General features: G+C 28.7%; 1 protein-coding gene across 1 annotated transcript in view; it reads left to right on the top strand.

Annotated features, from left to right (window-relative positions):
• The window catches only part of LOC107170472 (uncharacterized), a 175,396-nt gene that overhangs the window by 122,674 nt on the left and 33,753 nt on the right, over positions 1-18,969 (top strand). The window contains exon 4 of the mRNA XM_089222992.1: positions 8,578-8,719. Within this exon, the coding sequence (XP_089079118.1) occupies positions 8,578-8,719 (142 nt within the window). The remainder of the gene's footprint in view (positions 1-8,577; positions 8,720-18,969) is intronic.

Genomic DNA, 18,969 nt, shown 5'->3' with positions numbered 1-18,969 from the left:
AAATAGGTGAAATTGTATCTTACCTTGATGCACTGTTCTCGACTAGAAACCCTCGGAAAACAGATGATTTGTTTTTTTTTTTTTTTGGACCTAAGATGATAAAGCACGAAAATATACATTTATTATACAAGACTTGTTCCGCCTGAATTTAAACAAGGTGCATGCCACAATAATTATTAATATGAAACGTAGGAAAACGGTTTAATCGAAAATTAAAAATGGCACAGCAAATTTCGAAGAATAAACAGTCGTCGAGCTCGTTTCTTCCATGATAAACCGTCAGGCCGAACGGCGTTGAAAATATTGTGGTTACCAGCTTACAACTGTTATACCGTATAATTATTTGAAAAATGAACAGCAGGCAAACATTATTATACCGCAGGTTAGGTGATTTCCATCCACACGATTTCAATAAGTTATTTGGTAATGGCCAACATCGAAAGCGATACCTCCCGTTGGTCTTAAAAGAAAACGAAGGCCGCCGAATGCGTACATCGTCGATTAAATTCCGGTGGAACAAATCTACAGCAAATGTTAACCGCGTCTTTTGGTTTAATGTGTCATCTGTTTCCGAGGATAATAAGCTGTAGGCGTTTATAAGTAAGTCGCATAATATATTAATATGATATTATTCACATGTTCCTCATATTATAATCTATTATTATTAGGACGGACGCATTTGTTTAACGGTTATCTAGAATTTATGGTAGTAGCACATGACTAACTTCGTTAAATGAAGTGTAAAAATGTGTATAGGTATTAAAAACTTGAAATAATGGTCGCGTGATAGCTAAGCCTTAAACGCCGTAAATAAGTTTCTTTTTTTTTATTGGAATGCATGATATAGCAGGTGCTTAAAAATGTCAAATATCAGAATTTGAATCTATACGAAAAGTTTATAAGCATTACAATTGGTCGAGCGTGCTTTGTAATCTGTATGCATATTACGGAGGCCATAGACGTATATAATATGAAGGTGGTACAAGGTGAAGAGGAGAGGGTTGGTTCACTAAGGAAATTGTGCTGGACGGCACATTTTACATTCTCGTATTTGCATTTATAATTTTTCGTATAACGAATATTATAATTTTGCTACAAAACTTAATTTATTTTCTTGTTATTATTATGCACCGATCATAATATTGTAACGACAAATTGAAAAGCAACGTGCCCTGAGTTCCTGAGTGCTATGGTATAATCATATTCCTCGATGTTAAAATATGTTTATTTTTTGGTTGTTAAATTTGTCTTTCACATTTAATTAAATTGTATATGATATTATTATTATTTAATTATTATTATTATTATTTCGATATTTTTAATGTCGAAAATGTTCATTATTTATTAAAATATGTTGGTTGGAGACAAAATAAAATTATCACGAGGGCGTGAAAATTCTAAACACGTGTCCACTCTATTACTCGCATCAATAGCAGACAGTTTAATTATAATATTTTCATCCTTCCGCGGCGATCACGGAAATCAGTGATAAAATAATGGTATCCGGTGATAGCGCGCTAGTGGTCGTCGATTATTGTGCGAGTGAAAAAAAAAGGTGCACTCTGCAATCTATTTCGTGCGTTTAAATATGACGGATTTTTAAATGTATCACACGCGCGTGAAGCGGAAATTTTTTTTTATTTTATATAACGATGACTCATCGTCTCATAATTCCCTTCGCTTTACACCACTACTGGTTCATCATTAAAGCTCATCCATCTCTCTCTCTCAAGGGCCGTCGTCTGCGGCACCGCTGGCCTATACTTTTTTGCTCTTTTACGCCGCACTCTCGACCCTCCCCTAAATCAAACCCGTCTCTTCCTCCATCTTCACTCGTAGTTAGCAAACGACCGCTTTCTATACACACTCACACACACACAAACTTTTCCTTGCAGAAAAAAAGAGGGAGAAAAAGTACCATCCATAAAAGCCAAAAACAATAGCTCGGTCCTGACGCGTGGATGTATACGATCCTTCGATTTGTTGGGACGATTTGTCGACAACGAAAGGAAAATCTGTACGCTTACACACACGCACACCCCTCGGTATGCACAATAGAAAATACTGGTCAAAAAGCTAGTATCAAACTCTCCGTCCGGACTATTATACGGTTAAATTTTATGCGCCAGTATTTTATTATTATTATATAGTTATTGTATACACATTCATCCCCTCACGGGTCTAATGAGATTACCTGGCGCGCAGCAAACTTTGATATAATTTCCCGTACACACACACGTGCGCACGCATCAGCTAGGTATAAAGCATATAAACCTAATTAAACGATATATGCGCCTATATTATATAATGTACGCTCGCGAGCATCATCGACGAAGACGAATTAGACGGGCATTTTCGTTCGTTAAAACGTCTTGCCGCGGTTAATTGAATTTCCTTGTATAGACGTAGCACGGCGCTATCCGATTCCCAGGATCCTCTGCAACCGTCGAAAGTCCCTGCGCACTTATTCCCTCGAGGGATTATACTATTATTATTATTATTATTATGATTCGTTAACAACGGTTTCCAGTTACGCCATCGCGTATTCCACGAGTATTAATTATACAATTATTATTATATTATAAATGCATATTATGAAGACCTGTGATAGGTATACGTATACCTAAATATTATCGTGAGGTGCATTCGTCACATTTGACTTGTATTTATTGTTTTTGTAATATATTATATAATATAACTATTGCGTCTAAACGCGTTCCTTTCGAACCCACACTCGGAGTCATCATGATAATATGAAGGGTAGGTACAGATGAAACCGCGATAAGTGCTTAGCGTACATATAATATGACATAAAATAAGGGTACGCAGGACGCCGCTTTCCCAATACCCACATTACTGTTTGTCTATAACACTCGTGAATACAAGATTATTATTGCTGTCGTCAGAACAATAATATACACGACGTGGATGTACACGTAGGTCGTGTCGTCTTCCAGTAGATATACATTTTATGTGACGTGATCGCTGGACAAGGGACTCGTTGATATAAATTGTACAAAATATTAATGTATACGAGAGTGTTCGATTTCATCGCGTGGCCGAGCGTTATCTGTCTTCGGTACACTATCCACCACACGGAAGGTATGTGTGTATGTGTCGTTTGGTGTTCAATTTCAGGTGCGTGATATAAAAGTGATAGGTTAGTTATAAAATTAAGAGCCATATCGAAACGACACTTGAACGCGTGACGTGTAAGCTGTTACATTTATGTATCAATTCCTATAAATAATACATCAACGAGTGTATTTCTTCCGGGGCCGACGATAATATAATAATTTAATATAGCAGCATATTATTAATCAGAATTGCATCTTACGTTAATACATTTTCTTATATACCTACTTAATATTTCTATTGACTCTAAATATATTTAATGCAAACATAATAAAATATAATTTATTTTATATTATTATTATAAAATGTAAAGTATAATGCATTATAATAAGTAACTCAATCATTCATGCATCAATTAGTGGAAAATTATTACGATTTAATTTACAAAATTTAAATATTTTGTCAGGAATAAGCAAATTTTGCCTAACAATCACTATGGATACAAACTAGTTGAAAGTTAGTTTTTTTTTTTAAAAAACGTAGTTTGATAAAACATATTCATAGTATCATAGTTTAAACTGAGTGCATAAATTAAAAAAAAAACCATTATTATTTTTCGATTAATAACATTTAAATGCTGGTATAAGATTAATTAAAATTGAGACTATGTTAACTTAACCTAGAACACAAGGCTGTATTAAATATATAAATATTAATTATAAAATTTTTGATTATTATATTTTACAACATACTTGTGTTATAAATTGTTCTCTATTTTGAATATTTATATACGAATACCGCTTTGTAACATTAAATGTTGATCACTCAGTACACAGTGTGGAGTTATTTTAATAATTTTATTATATACGATAACGATATTACATTCATATAATATACTACCTACCTACTACCTAGTATGTTCTGAGTACAACGAATGTCTTGAGAAAGACCAATCAGAAACATAATATAATATAATATTGTTATGCATTTCAGTATAGATGCTTTTATTTCTTCTTTTTTTATTTAAATTTACTATCGTAAGTGTCATCGGTGGGTGGCTTCTTCATTCAAAATTTCATATATTGTCATTGTCATTAGCTCATACTCTTATTGTGCCGATTGCGTACAGATTGTGTATTATTAATAAAGAAAAAAAAATTTTATTGAGATACCACTGAAAATTTATCTTAATAAGTAGTAGATACTCAATATTTTCATTATTTGCTTTATTCACATAAAATTAGACCGACTTCAATTACCATAAACATTTATAAGTGTGTAGTAACATATATATATATATATAGGAGACTAAGACCTTAGGAAGATAACGAGTATAAATTAGGGACAAGCCTTTTCTTTATTTTGTTTTTTTATCATTTAAATGACCACTATAGCATTTTTTTGCAAGACCAGCTTTTGAATTCATCATAATATTGCCAATCGAAATATATATTTATATTTTGCTTAAAAGGATTTTCTCACGTTTCTGAGCTTTATAATATAAATAATATAATGCATTAATATGCATAGGTATATAATACTATATATTATATATCATGTAGTTTTACAGATTTCATCTAAATAATACTATTATTATTATTATAATATTTATACAACTAATCCACAAAAAATATGATTTCATTATTATAAAATAATATTAATAATATTATTTACGATGTATATTAATAATGGTTTTTCTATATATACTTAGCTTAATTAACGTTGGGAAATGTTCTTATTTAATATTTTTTATTGATATTTACTGTGAAATGCATGTGAAATTGATAAAATGCTATGATCGAATTAAAATGAGACTTATTCATATATTTTTTATTTCCACCGGCTCATATTAGATATTCACAAAAATATAAAAAAAAAATTTATTGAACTTCAATTTTAAACGTAACTCGGCTATTTTCTATTAAATCTTGATAAAAGTCCGTTTTGTGCATGTTATATTTTATTACATAACATGGATTTCATTCAGCATTAACAATGACGGACTGTAGTAGTAATCCATGTACAAACACTATTATATTTTTGTAAATGTGTTTATGTGAGCAAAAACCTAATGTATGTAATTCCAAACCTAGGTTTCGGATATAGCTAGGGTGGTACCTATAATATATCTTTATAATGTTGTAAGGCAGCTGCAAGCTTTTTTTATGTCATATAATGTACACAAAATTATTTTACTTTCAAATTAAAATTTAAAAATATTAAAATTATCACAGTTTATATTATGTTAAATCTTGCCCTGTTAAATATAGTTGGTTATAATTTATTGTTAAAGTTTCGGGACATTATATAAGATACACGTTTATGTATATTAATATATTATACACTTATACTACACAAAAGTTGTTAAAAAAAAAAATAATAATAATAATTACTTTTTGCAATTAATATTATAAGATAACAAAATTATCATAATTCACAAATTCTGTAAATAATATAATTTAGCAACTTATTATTTATTAATTTTCTGTAACGTCATTAATTTTTTGAATTTCATTAAGGACGCTTTAAGTTGGATATTTTTTTCTATTTAATTGATTAAATTAATGAATAATGAAATAAATACATAAATAAATTGTTACATCATATAATAGTATTATTTACTGTGTGTACATAATGCACTATCTAACGTTGGAATCATTCCAAAAATGAGAATGTTAATTAATTTGAAAACAATAAATTTAAATGAATATCGATAAACACGTTTTTTATGGTTGTATACTTGTAAATAGTTTAAATCTTAATAATTTATTTATTGACTTTATCTAATAGTTTTAATCAGAAAGCAATATTTCATTATCTATAACTCTTTCACCATAACATAGTGTTATAGGTACAATACATAATATAAATATTATACAAAGTACCTACTGTCTTTAAATCATATAACATTAATTACTTTGTATTTCTCGAAAATCATGAAATTGATTTTCATAAATCATAAAATTCTAACTCAAAGTTAATTTTGCTTTAAAAATATAGTCTATTAATTATTAAAACTTGACTGTATGTCTTACCTGCATTTTATTATAAAATTTTTTATTTTTAATAGTGCTAGAAAAATATATTACGTACCTTAGTCTATTAACTAAGTGAAAAATCAATAAATATTTCATCAAATTTCTTGAATAATTTAAATATTATTGATAATGATGTTTATTGTTGTATTTTTTGTGAATAATACGTAGAAAGTGTGGATAACACAAAATCATAACTTGAAGAGGTAGTAGGTACTTCAACTTTTTGTGAGAATAAAATTATTTCGAAAACCCAGAATATAATATAAAAAGAGAATCGTACGAGTATGTTAGCTTTTGGATACCAGCTAAAGATGGGTATAGAAAATTACGAATAAGTGAAAATGATATAATAATAAGTGTTTTCATGGTATAAATTCAAAAAGTTTGTCGGGTGAAAAATAAAATATTTGGATCAGTGTCACCTAACTTACTTAGAAATATCTAAGTTATGTGATTTCCGTATTAGTATAACCTTGTGTGTATAGTGTTTGCACAGAATAAAATAATGTGTATATAGTTGTGAAATTAGGAACATAAGTGACCTTTAATAAATGAATAAAATATTTTTATTTTTAGTATAATATCCTTTTTAACATTGATAAACTATTTAAGAATATTTAAAATATTGTGATGACATATAGGCTACCTATACATATATTAAAATAACTGTTCAAGTAAATAATAAATATTTAAGACATTTGATAAATACAATATTGAATTTTTAATCACATAATAAATACATAACGATTTGGTATGTCAGAAGCATATCCACCACTTATCTTGTTGTTTATAGTTTAGATATAGTGACTTGGGTAGAGATATAAATGTCTCATATATTCTAAGAAAACTCTTCTATCTACTTCAATAATATAAACTAGTAAGCAGTCTTTATATTATTATTAATAAACCATTGCAATGCGTATAACTATTGATTAGATATTAGGTTAAGACACATAAAATGTTCAATATAAAGTTCCCTTTAAGAATTTGAAACTAAAAGAAAGTATTTAGCTAAAAGTATCAAAACCAAAACGGAAATTTAAGATTGTAAAGAAATATAGATTTTGTTTAAAAAATATCCCTCCATATGTTATATTATATTTTATATCTCTATAAATGTGCTTAAAATATGAAAAATATCCCATCGAAGTAGGTTGTTTATTTATTTTTTGAAAGCAATGTTTAGAAATCAGTGATAAACTCCCCACTTTCAGAAGTAGTCAAACCTTATATAAAAGGTTTATGCTCTTTCCCATGAAGCTTATGATCAATCAGGTTGACGAGGGAATATACAACCCTCTTTAATGAAATTCGGCTGAGATACCGATTTAGCCAACAAGAACCCCACGTCTACATTTATATATCAAAATCAACCCCCTACGTCAAATAATGAGATATGTATAGCCCTATACGCACCATTTTGAGATCGTTTCTTCTTTAAACCCAAAAATCATTTTCAATGCCTAACATGTACTAAACCTAATCCAAATTTTATCATTTATCTACCAAATTGTTCTATAAATAAATTAGCATTTATATATTGATCGCATTTATTAATTAATCGAAATTTTCACGGAAACTAATGCGGGATGTCAATAATTGGTTTTAGTGGTTATATATATATATATATATTAACTCAACACAGACTTTCTTTTGGTAAGACTACGGAACGTGACTCGTGGACAAAAAGGGCCTGTCGGTTTGTCAGTCAAAAAGAGTATACGATTAAAGGGAGTTTTTCCATTAGTTTTATTGAATTGAATTACGTATCTGATACAGTCGTGAACAAGAATGAAGTATGTCAAAAATATCCAGAAAACCACCAAAAAATTACATAATATATATAATAGTATATAAGAGTATATAATATAATACAGATTAAGTTTCAATTTATTGTGTATGATATAACATATTATATATTATATTTGGTGTAGCAGCGATTGAGGTAATGGCGAATATTTTTTCAATACCGCCTGACAACTCACGTGCACTTGACAGTTTGCTCCTGATAAGACTACTCGATGATATTAGTGACTCCATTTGGGTGGGGTGAATTTTCCTATTATTATTTTTTTTTTTTTTATATATATATAACTATTTCACGCACCCTTTTAGTATTATACACCTACTCGCTAATGCAAGAACTTCCGACAGATTGTCGACATATATACTACCTGTACCGTTTTATCAATTATACCCCAAAACTGCGGACCAAAAACAGATCAGAAAATAATTTCTTCAGCATAGTGACAACAGGCAAGATAATTTTTGGGGGATTTGATGGTGGCAACGACGGTCCCTTTATGAAGGAATTGTGCGTGCGCCGTGATACCGATCTGTTGTGTGGTTGACCAGGAGCTACCATTACGCAAATTATAAATTAAAAACTTAACATAAATATCTTTTAAATAATATTATTATTATTATTCAATTATCTTTAATTGAATATTTATATGTTCTGTAGAGGGTTGCAAGTTCCCGACCAGATGGGAGGGCGTGTGGTTTCAGTCCGGTATCCGGCAGTCGATCATCGTGATGGCCGACCGGTTCAGCATCAAAGGCAAGTGTGTGGACTCGGACGGTGATAAGTTTCTTCTATCGGACGAGTAAGTTGAGACATTTTACGTTCACATTACATCATATAAATATTTTATAATTTATGCACGTATAAACAATATACATATTGATATTATATATACCTACGCAAATGTCACTTCGATTGTTATAATTATCGTTTTTTTTTCGTATGGTGATTGGTGGCAATGATCCAAATTTTACCGGTATTATCATTATACCATAATAATGTTTAAATTGTTATTTGTTAATATACACACATCTATAATTCGTAGTGCTCTGTCAAATATATATCATCGTTTTTCGTTTAAGTATGGAATTTAATATGAATTATGGATTCTAGAAATGAAATATTATCAATCATGAATATTATTCTATTATTGCATTAAATAACGTCACACAAAATACACACATGGCATTATACAAATTTTCTCCTTTAGTCACGTGATTTTTGTGTCAATAGCTTTTACGAGTTCAAAAGATTATTCAGCCTAGCATTTTTACAAACAGTTCCAAGTATGTACCCTACTCTTTCCTCGCTGTTTTCCTTGTTTCATTAATATAATATACATTTTTTAATGAATTAAAAATAATATTTTCATATTCTGCTATAAAAATATTTCAAAGAAAGAGCTAAGTTACAGTCTAAGTGAAATAATCATAGTGAATATTAATTGTCAATTAAGTATTTTTAACAATCGTTAAATACTCGTTTTAAAGAAAAATTTAACTCAAAACCTGCTATCGTAATATTATATTATAATATGTGATAGAAGTCTATAATAGTACTATATTAAACTAAGAATAATGCAGTGAAACTGCTATAGATAGATTATCTTCGAAAGCAAAATACATTAAAATATATTTTTAAATCCTAAGCAAACATAAATATTTCAATAATACAACATGAAACAGGAGTAATCTCTGATGATTAGCGGGCAATCTTAATAGAATTAGAGGCGGAAAGGTACTTACTATAAAAAGAAAAAGATTTAAATATAATGAAAAAGAAATCAACCATACAAGAAACCAATGAACACAATAAAACATTAAGAAACTTAGTTTTTAAATATAGAAGAATCAATTGCATATTTTCAGGATAATCAATCTACAAATACATAGGGAAAAACGGAAAATAACTTATTTCTTTAAATACATACTGGTAATGATAGTAATAATCTGAGAGAAGAATAAAATAATAAATATATTTCGGTATATGTAAAATGTATACTCCTAATTTATAATATTTCGTAAGTTCTCGATGGACCTCATACTTAATTTCCGACAACTGTTAGTATGTGAAATAATATAAAGGTTTCATTGTATTCATCTTAGACAAAATTAAAATAAAATTTGTAAACTAATTGTGAACAAATAAAACGCTGAAGCTTTGTAATGTAGAGCTGCAACATTATCGAAAGTATATATTTCAGTATAAAATCGTATAAAATAATAACAATTAGTAATTTATGAATATGTTATTTTATTTATTTTGCCTGTTCATATCATAAAAATAGATATCACTCATAAATACGTGTATTATGTACGAATAACTTCACATACAATAACATAAGCAGATCAGATAAAACATTTGCCCTTAGTTGTTGTAAGCATGGCGCTTTTATAATATAAGTGACAGCATTATTTCTTTAAAAAGGAACACATAAAATATATATATATATTTAAACAACATGTGTTTCAATAGATCTGTGCGTTATATAGGTCACATTATATGGAATTCGGTGTTATACTATAATATTACGTTTATAATACACGAAATCAGATCACTTACATTATATTATTAGAATGATTGTACCTACAGGACACAGGTATGATAGTATTGTTTTAAAAATTATATTTATTTAATTTTTCTGTTCAAACAATAGGTTATATCTACGTATAACATTTTTGTAAAAATTATTTGTTTTATTTTTATAGCTAAATATCGTCCTGCTGAGAATAACAAAAAATAAATAAAATAAGTACGTCAAAACCAGCTGCAGCAGGGACTGAATATAATATATTTTGTATGGCAACTGATATTTCATTTTATTTGGTATTCTGAAGTAGGTAGTTACTGTATAAAAATGTGGAATACTGAGATTTTTTTGGTGGACTTATAAAATATCAATATCTATTGTTATTTACTTAAAATTTCAAACTGGCACGTAAAGAAAATAAACGCTTTTTAAGAATATGATAGAGGGTATCAGTTATTAGGTAGTGGTGGAAATTTAGTATTCTAAAATTTCACGAAAATAAATTATACAAAAATTACTTACAAAATAAATGTACGCAATAATTTTATTTTACTTTTTAAAAAGCACAATGAAATTAGTACAAATTATATCACCGTAATTAATTGCATTTTAAACTACTAAGGTGCGTTTGCAACTCTCTGTGTCATATCGTATTTCATATATTATTCATTATTCACTATACTAGTAACAAAATGTTGGTATTGTGTTATCTGCAAAATTGAATATATTCAATTCTGTACGACATATGGTGAGCTTTGAAAGCAAAAGATGCCATGACAGCATAATATGTTGTCTTCGTTTTACAAAGTTATAAACGTATAACATCTCTAGCTTATTTCTGTTGAACAGTTTCAATTTTGTGTTATTAGTTTTAATATAAAGCCGAGTTTACATCGTATAGTATAAAGTAAAATATATTGAAATTGTTGGTTACGTGTTAGTGATATTTTTTTGCTTCTGTATTTTAAATACAATATGAAACACAACATAATACAACATAGTTTAGTATAAATCTGGATTTAAGGTGGATTATTGGTCTTCTATTATACTCGTTCTAGCTGAATTACCCGTCGTTGCCGGGTTTATTAATTGTGGTTATCTTGTAAGATTAAATATTGTCTAGTTAAATTAAATTAAAATCAGATTGTTTAAAAAAATATGTCATATTATATTAATTGTTTATTAAGCTGATTTTTATCGTTAATATAATATTTCTCTATTATCTACATTAGCTGTAATTTCCTGTTGGTGTCACAATAACTTAATTCGTGGACTTACTAAATCTAGAGCATGCCACATACAATTGGATACATGAAAAACAATCTTCTCTAATACCTATCGACCCCTGCAAATTTAGTTTGCCTTTGTGTTTTGTTTATTGTCATGGCAAATATACTTTTACAGGAAACTGCATTCTCTTGAATTGGAAAGGATAATCTGATGGTATCTTTGGCATGCGAGGAATAAGAACTGATTCACCTTTTGCAGATCTAGTCTTAATAAAAGCTTCAATCAAATTTTTTTATAGACCAATAATCTATAGACGTGTCCCATTGCACAATTTTTGTGGACCAAGATTTCTATGAAGCATAAGGACAATCAATTATTAATATTCATAAATGTAGTGGAAATCCAAGAGTGTTGAGTAAATTAAGAAATTCAACGGGATAATTAACTGCATCATCTACTTCCAGTACTGAATTCACTGATCTGTATTCCATATTTTTTGCTTTGAAAGAGTCCAATAATATTTTCTTTATGTTTCTTGCTGTATCATTTTTTGATGTCAATACGGCCCTCTCACAAAAGCAGTCCATTGATTTATCTTTGATGTTTTCGATGCCTGGATATATTTTGTCTGAGAGTTCCTTTATAGTTTTTACAACAGTACCTAATCCGGTCGGCAAAGTAATTTTTTCTTCATATTCCGGATATTTTCCATCTCCTATTTTTAAGAGTAACTCTGTAAACTGCCTAGCAGGTTTGTCTCCTTTTAAATGTACTAGTATACTTATGGCCAAAGAAAATTTTTTCTATTAGAGGCCACAAATATGAAGACTTGATGTGGGCTACAATTTCATTAGCTCGAATTCCTCTTGGTACGACTGGTAGAGTTTGTTGAAAATCTCCAGCCAGCAGTACTGTGACTCCTCCCATTAATAAATTCGAATTTTCCAGATCCTTCAGACAGTTGTTTAAAGCTTCAAACCCTTTCTGATGAGACATTGGACTTTCATCCCAAACTATTTTCTAACAGTCCACAAGATCTTGTAGGAGTTAGCGAACCATATTCTTTTAAGCTCATTCCACCTAGTTTCAAAGCAATATCCTCAATTAATACCAAACATTTATTATAAAATTCATCGTCTGTTATATTATTTTGCATGTATTGTCTATGGTATTGTCGCCAGATATCGTCTGAAAAATCATCCTAAATACTTATTCCAAAGCCTTAAAGCGTCCGATGGATTGCAAAATATTAATATTACACCGAATAGTCCTCTTATTTTATTAGGTGAACGGCATACTGCTGCTTCTTAAACTAAATTCCACTGATTTTCATCTTATAATAACCCAAGGGCTGTACATGTTGCTTAAAATGTCGGATATTCGGTGTTGTTCACAGTCTTCAAAAATGAATACGATATTAGGCCTTTTACCTGATGAAGAAGAAGACAAAGTTGTTAACATTCAATATTCTTTGGGTGGATTGAATAAACTCTACCCAAAGCTGTATCTTTCTTAACTCCTGACCAACCCGTGATATTCTGGCCATATTAACATCCAACAAATTTCTTATTTATCCACACATAATATAAAGCAACTTGTGGATAAACCAATGTTCTTTCATAATCATCAGCTTGACATATCAGAAAAAAAGCCTGAGTTGTAGATGGATTTCCTGTTCTTTCTGTGACATTATCTGCTATAAAGTAAACACATTATTCATTTTCTAAATGAATACCTATCGTGTATATGAAAACCTAAAATTTTCCAAGCTGCTTCGGAACTACTGATATACCTGACACTTTCATATATTTTTATATCATCTGTATTGTCAGTTTTTCTTAAACCAAACACTGCGTGATCGTTACCTTTTGTGACATATTTGCATACATTTTTTTTTTTTTTTTATTGATCTATTTGTTACAACCCGGCATCTTAGGCCATTAGTTCATACATATTTTATTGAATTTATTGAACTGGTTATCTCAACATTTATATAAGCAATAAAAGTACGCAGAAAAATTGGGTTGTATGGAAACAACCCACCTGTTATCCAAGTCAATCGACTTAATACTCATTTTGGGACCTCCATTATTTGTAGATCACCTTCTATATTTTGGATGGCTTCTTCTCTTCTTTGAGTTTCTTTAATGAGGATAACTGGATAACATTTGCTGCAAACACCTTCTTTCATGCGAGGAGAATTTCTGTTTAAAAGTCGACATGGTTCATGTATCATGTTGGACTTTACTACCTCGTACTATAAAGGATTTATAACTGGATTCGGAATCTCAGCATATACGAATTTATCCATTATAACTGATGATATTCGATTCTCCAACCATAGCAATATATTGTGTATGTGAGGTAGTCCTCGCTTCTGCCATTTAATGGAATTTATATGGCACCTCATTTCCCAAACAAATCACCTTTTGTCAACAAATCCATTAACTTTTAAATTAAAAACTCTTGCAATGATGTCTGGGCGATGGTAATGTTTTTGTCCTGGTAGAAGTGCTTCTTGGATTTCTTAAAATTTTGGATTACACGTAAAAGTTATGAATAAATCTGAGCGGCAATAGTGTCAAACGTACGTAAATGCATCTTGGGATTGTCCATGCATATATCATGGACCTCCTATAAAAGATTATGGAAACACAACTAATGTTTTAAGTATATCTTGTCTTCCAACGGCATCTTTTAAATGAATATCTTTTTCTGCTATAAACTTTTTTTGATGATTTCTGATAAATTTAATTTTTCAGTCTCTATTTTTGCGTACATATCTACTAAATATTGATTTAACAATGAGCCATAACGAAGCAAGTGATTATTTAGTTCTTTTCTAATCATAATGCTGTATGAATAAAAGTCAGAAGCTGATACAGTTTTATCCTTAGTGGGAAATTTTTATTTGCATTCTTCTGAGTATTTTCTGTAAGACATCTATCGAGTCTATCCATTTTCTCCATAGCAAAACAATAGAGGGTATTCAAGTGCGTCGTAGGATCTGTATAATTCACTTATCCGTTGTAGTCGATTATCGTGTCTTTGAATGATAATATCTCTTTTTTCAAATTGCTGCCCAACTATTACTAAAAATACTTTATTAGGCGTTGCTGTATTGTAACAACCTTTGTGTCCATTAGTAGGTTTTCTATCTGCATTAATAGCCACCTTAAAATTAGTTGAATGTTGACTTGTATTCTCTACTGTGGTTTTAAATTCTCGTATATACTTATTTTCAGTATGCTAGTATGCAGCATATTTTTTAGCTGTTTGACTGATGCTTATTTAACTTCTGGATAAAGAAAACATCTAAGTTGAACTTCTTTTTCATCTTCACCAACAAAATATATTTGTAAACATTTTGGATTTTCCTGAGTGTTTTGAATCAAATTACCATACAAATGTTATACTTGGCCTTGAACTATAAAAAATGGCGTAAAACCTTCTTCAACAACTTGTACTTGTACGTATACTTACAACCATTTAATTTTACCTTTAAAGGTTAAATTTCTAAAAATCCTTTCTTATATTATGGTGGAATTATAATATTAATCCATCCTGAAAATGTCAAATAGATTCGTCTTGTGGTTTGGGCTCTACGGTGATCCCTCCGGAGGACAAATTCCTTTATATATATGGATGCAGGAGTTATCTGTGTTTTCATTGTTTTATTAATCAATATATGATCATTTTCAAATGTTGATATATTTTGATATACTCATATCTCATTTTAATATAAAAATACTAATAAAAACCGAGAAAAACCTATGTAAAAGCAATATAAATTTCTTAGTTGTAAGTTTGATAGGAGATAATTTCTCAATTTTAAAACTTACAATACAAAATTAGAACTCCTGAATACACATTTTTATGTCATACTTAGGTAAGAGCTGGTAAAATACATTATGCGAGAAATGTCGTAATTTTCTACGGTACCTTAAAAAAAAAGATAAAAATTGAAATTGAAAACGAAATTGAAAATAATAATTGAGTTTTTGAGTATGGATACTATTATTCAATGGAATTAACAATAAGCCCAGATTTTCTGCTAGTAAAACTATCCATCTTTAAAGATAAAAATTTTAACTATCCAGACATTTTCCAATGATAATATAGTAGTATTTTATTAATGTAAAAATTGAATTATTTCAATATTACCCGAGTGCAATCAACAATCAGATAAAATTATTATAATAAAATATGAAAAAAAAGGTTTGAAAGTTTGATTACAATAATTCTAATAGCCATAAGATTATTTTTAAAACTAAAAACACAGTAAATATTTTAATATGCGTTAGCAAAATATAAAATTTAATATATTATATGTATAATGTATGTATATATATTTTTTTTTGTAGTCAAATTCTTATATAATCTCCGAGTTAAAATCTGTTCAGTGAGTTAGATCATCATTTAATCTTTCTAAACAAGTTTTCCACGAAAATTGTATTTGATAAATGTTTTCCATATAATGGTAAAATTGTTCTAGTATAATAATGTAATGCATTTACAAATGTGATAGTCAGTAAACGACTCTAATTCTATTTATCAACTATCTCGTGACTACTTGAGAAAAAAATTATCTAAAATATATATAAAATAGTGAATATGAATAAATCTATGAAAAAAGATTAATATACTTTGTTCCGAAACTGATCAATATTATCGAATAATTATTGTATTAATGTGTATGGTATAATTAAAATTATATATTATATAAATATTATGCATTGAGATTTTAAAACAAGTTTTTGTTGCCCATTTTTCTTCACTCTGAGTCTTTTGAGTTAGATAAAATTTACTACATTAAGTACTAATAAATAATGATGTATATTCTTAACTTTTTAATACAATATATTATAGGTATTATGTTTAGTCATCTTCATGCTATAGATATACTCGTGCTAATAATAATAATAATAATAATAATAGCTGTGGCCGTTTAAACAAAATAATATATTAGCCTGAAGTTAACAACATGGACGCTTTTCTCTAAATCAATGAAATTATAGAGTACCACCAATATATTAAGGATTTAGTGTGAACCGCTCTCATTAAATATTTGTACAAAGTTTCTTGGAGCGCCCCTTTTGAAAACCTCCAAGTCCCATATTAATATAATGTATACGTTATATTCTTGGTAAATGTCATCGAAGGCGATAAAGTTTTCTTTATCTATTGACTTGTAAGCGGGATTCAAAGGACACAGTTCTCTTTGCACCGGGTGAGATATGTATGTAAGTGCCACAGGCGCACTGCTACACGCGGTGTTAACTTTTTTGAACTCTACAGCGTTGTTGTCATAACGATATCCAAACCCAGTAACCTAAAACTTGTTCAACGAATATGTCCCGGTGAGACGTCGATAACTTCCCCGTGGCTATTAATTTCCGTTATTCACCGGATCGACATCGGTCTGCTGGTTCGCACGTTTCGCAATATATTATAATTTATAATGATATAGGAGGAATATTGGATAACAGTAGTTATGTTCACAGACTTTTTGCTTAAAGGATATAATAATAATATCGTATCTGCGAGAGATGCAATTCGGTTAATAATTTAAATAGCAATTTTAATTTGTCAAATCTCGAGACTCTTAGCAAATATCAAAATGAAGGAGTGTTTAAACTTATTACATATAATAATACTTTAGAACAAACATTTCAGTCATTTAATTTCTATATTTAGCTAAATTTGGATTTTGTATCTTTTAACGCAAAATACTAGTAACGAATGTAACTCAATAAAATACTACCAATAATAATATATATATATTTCATATTTAAACCCAATTTTTACTATCTACTTTTAGAGCTAAAACTGCAGAAAATTAAGGCCCGTGATATTATAGGTCTAATATTACTAAGCTCGGTTTTATTGAAAACAAAAAAATAATAATAATATACTTAGGTGGATTGACGCCAAAAGGATTTTATGTTCATCGGAGCATTACTTTATTTATGGAAAAGTCAATAGTGTTATAAGATGAATTGGGTTGCGCTCCATACATGGCGTGTTGAGTATGGAAAACGATAATCGTAAAACGGATCGTCTCCCATCCCATCGTTATTTTTCAGCCCTTAAATATACCTACATGCTGAACACGTAGATATGTTATATATCTGTATATATTTTCTTCGTCTAACCTCATAATAATAAAATTAGTAGTTTTAAAATATAAGTGTATTTAATAAAGGTTCGGTTCGGATTATGCATTTAAAAATCCAAAATATGTAAATAAATAATGTGTAGTAAAAATATTATGATTTGACTTGTAAATTGAAAAGAAATCTGAATCATTTATGCATTTAAAAGCTCAATTTGTATATGTGTACATTGTTCGGTATTCGGTATAATCGTTTAGTATATAAATTTGGGTTAAAATCAACACAAATAATCATTTTAAATATGAAAAAGTCGCAATTAAAACGATGCATTCACATAAAAAACACCATATTATATAGTTTATTCAAAATCTATTGACGTATCTTTAATTTTTTAAGGTATTAAACCTATCAATGGAGAAATTTGGCGAATTTGTCTAAATAAAAATATTTTGCATTACATAATATTAGATGATATACTGAAAGTTGTAACTGAAATCTTAAAAATCTTACAAATGTTAGAAATAATAATTATTTTATAATTTTTGTTAAAAATTAGTTAGTATTTTGAAATTTTTTTATAGTTTAAGTATTGATTATCATAATTAATATTATTTTAAAACTATAATTAAGTAGAAAAAAGTTATTATCAGATATGTTTTTGTGATCACAGTCGACAGCAGCTATATTTAAATATAATATTATATAATATATATTTTTTTAAATATGTCCACTTTCATTTCATTTTTTTTAATAGAACTTTATTTAAATTTTGATTTTGATAACTTTTAAGTACACTTAATAAAGATCATATTTTCAAATTTCTGATACTTTTCGTATTATTTAAGGAGTGTCTTGTTAAGATATTAACTTTTATTTTTCAAACTTTTAGCTGTAAATAATTTAGCAGACGATTATCTTAAAAATGTTGATGTATATGAATCAAAATTCTAATGAGTATAGTTTCAAAGTCATTAAAATATTTATACTAAGGATAATAATCCTTAAAAATGGTTTCGTAATAATAAAAACCCTATGTGATAATATATGTAGTATTGGACCATTTTTACAAATTATTTATATTAATAAATCAATATAGTAAATTAGGTATTAACTTTTTAAAATCTTCTAAGCCCTATTAAAATTTAAGAAGGTTCTATTTGAAAAAAGATTTTGTAT

The sequence above is a fragment of the Diuraphis noxia genome, unplaced genomic scaffold, assembly GCF_037042655.1.
Source record: "Diuraphis noxia isolate RWA-SAM2 unplaced genomic scaffold, SU_Dnox_SAM2 contig0003, whole genome shotgun sequence".
Taxonomy (NCBI): Eukaryota; Metazoa; Arthropoda; class Insecta; order Hemiptera; family Aphididae; genus Diuraphis; species Diuraphis noxia.
This window is presented reverse-complemented; position numbering and strand designations above follow the sequence as displayed.